Source organism: Scylla paramamosain, unplaced genomic scaffold (genome assembly GCF_035594125.1).
Source record: "Scylla paramamosain isolate STU-SP2022 unplaced genomic scaffold, ASM3559412v1 Contig2, whole genome shotgun sequence".
Classification (NCBI taxonomy): domain Eukaryota; kingdom Metazoa; phylum Arthropoda; class Malacostraca; order Decapoda; family Portunidae; genus Scylla; species Scylla paramamosain.
This window is the reverse complement of record NW_026973667.1, coordinates 1,755,001-1,757,500: the sequence shown is the minus strand read 5'-3', so window position 1 is coordinate 1,757,500 and position 2,500 is coordinate 1,755,001. Positions and strand designations below refer to the sequence as shown.

Here is a 2,500-nt window from a genome sequence, read left to right as displayed (position 1 = left end):
TCTCTCTCTCTCTCTCTCTCTCTCTCTCTCTCTCTCTCTCTCTCTCTCTCTCTCTCTCTCTCTCTCTCTCTCTCTCTCTCTCTCTCTCTCACCTGGCCGTAGTCATAAGGAGTGCTGCCTGTCTCCTTACACACATCATCCATTGGTTTAGGGGTCGTGAAGGGCTCGTCTTGAAGGAAACATGTACATCAGTCAGATAGCAAGAAGGCTTCTCCCCACCAACCAGCACCTCTGAACACCCATAGCACAGTTATATATATATTCTTGCGTGAGTTTCTACGTATTAGAGTTGAACAGTAAAGCCTAAGGACTCCTCCCCACCCACCAACGCCTTCCACCACCATTATCAACAGGGAGAAAGATAAAAAAGCAAGAAGGATCCTCCCCATCCACAGTAACCTAACCAAACTTGTATAGCGAGTTAATTGATAGGTATAGATACTGGATAGCAAAGGAAGAAGGCTTCTCCCCACCCACCAACACCCCGAAACACCCCTAAACACCCCCAAATACACTTCAACACCCACATAACCCGCAAACACCCACCAGGAATCATCCGACACACTTCAAACAAGGCAGTCACACCCAAATACACTCGGAGACACACCAGTACCCGTCAATACACCCCTAAAACATACGTAAACACCACCCAGCGCCCCACAACACCCCCAGGTACTCACCACACAGAGGCTTCCCGTTAAGCACCTCGGCCACAACCAGCGGGGCCATCAAGGCGAAGTGAACTTGAAACTGGAAAGAAATCTGATCTCCTGCTGAGACGTGGGTGTTGGTGTCGGTCAGCAAAAAGTGGGTGTCGTCCAATTTCTCAGAACTGCCTGCGTAGTACTGTAGTGGTAGTAGTAGTAGTAGTAGTAGTAGTAGTAGTAGTAGTAGGTGGTGGTCTGTTAGTGAGTCTATTTGTCTTGTATGTATTTAATTTATCAGCCAGTTTATCAGTTAGTCAGTTCATTCACTCATCCATCCACCCATCCATCTATTCATCCACACACACATCCACTCATCCACTCATCTCATCTATTAAGACTTATAAACACAAACATTCACCCATTCACACACACACCTATACACCCGCCCTCTCACCCACACTCATCCACACCCTCCACCCACACATCCACTCATTCATATCCATCTCATCCACCTGCACAGCCACTACCTTACATCAAATCTAACAAGGCACCCAATCAGTCATCCACACACCCACCCGTCCTCCACTCACGTCAATGCTGTCAACAGGAGCGTGGAAGGTCAGCTCCAGTTGCAGTCCACTCACATCCACCGGAGCATTGTCTGTGAATTCTCCTATGTAATTTCCTTGCCACTGGTTCTTGATGACTATGTTGCTACACTGCGCCGCTGACCTGCCTGGAGTAGTGGTAGTAGTAGTAGTAGTAGTGGTAGTGGTAGTAGTGGTGGTGGTATGTATGAATTAGCTATTTTTCTTTTTGTTTTCTATTTTGTAGGTATGTTTGCTGTATCGTCTTTCTCCTCCTTCACTGTCCATCTCTCTTATGCAATGGTTGGCCTGTGTCTTTAACTCTTTCATCCTTTTTTACTAGTTAACTCTGCCCTGTCCACCTCAATGCAGTGAATCTCTCTTGCACTGACCATTGCGGCGTGTCCTGTGTGTGTGTGTGTGTGTGTGTGTGTGTGTGTTGTGGTGCGTTGGCTGTTTACTGCCTCAACAAGAATCTAAACACATTCATTTCTTTATCTTTTTTTTTTTTCGGGTGTACGTCTGGTTTCCGTAATGTATCAGGGCTGGCACGGTGCCTTTTGACGAATGACTTTGATTTGGCCTTCGGGAACCTTTACCACGAGGGGATGCCTTTTCCTCGGGCAACTGCCAAGATTCGAACCCGCGCGTCTGAGAACCCCTCGGTCCCACGGCGGCCTCACGTCCATTTCTTTAATAAGGATGGAAAATATTATGAATGCTTGGTTTGTTTGAGGATTTGAGCAGTGACTGTTGTGTGCACTGCGACACTTGGCAACGGTAGTGTGTGACTGCCAGGGCCATGCAGTGCCGCGCCACGGGTCAGGGGGAGGCAAGTCACTCAAGCCACTGCCTCGGTTCACCATCTACAATGAGAACTTTCCCTCCCGCACCTGCCACGCGCCCCTCTGTGCTGCACGGTCCCTGAAAGAACTTTTGTATGATGAAAAATTATACACTCAAAAGAAAAGGCTGCAAGAGACCTCTTAACCCTTTGAATGGTATTTGGTACACCTTTCCTTAATTAATCACTCTGACACATCTTTACCTGTTGTACAGCCTCCTCCAATCTTTAAACTGGCTAGAAATTGCAAAACCTGTTCTTTTCATCCCTCCTTGAAGATGCCAGTGAGATGTCGCGCACTGCTTCTGCCGCTGCTGATTGCCTTGTACCGCGGTGAAAGGGTTAACTGCAGGCGAAGGAGTTCTGAGATCGTATTAGCCGCGGCGCAGGGAGACTCGGCCGGGGGATGGGGTTGGAAAGCT

General features: G+C 48.1%; 1 protein-coding gene across 1 annotated transcript in view; it reads right to left on the bottom strand.

Moving 5' to 3' along the window:
• The window catches only part of LOC135096152 (endoglucanase A-like), an 8,787-nt gene that overhangs the window by 6,118 nt on the left and 169 nt on the right, over window positions 1–2,500 (bottom strand). Inside the window, 3 exon segments of the mRNA XM_063997458.1 lie at window positions 93–169; window positions 681–846; window positions 1,238–1,383. Of these exon segments, the coding sequence (XP_063853528.1) occupies window positions 93–169; window positions 681–846; window positions 1,238–1,383 (389 nt within the window).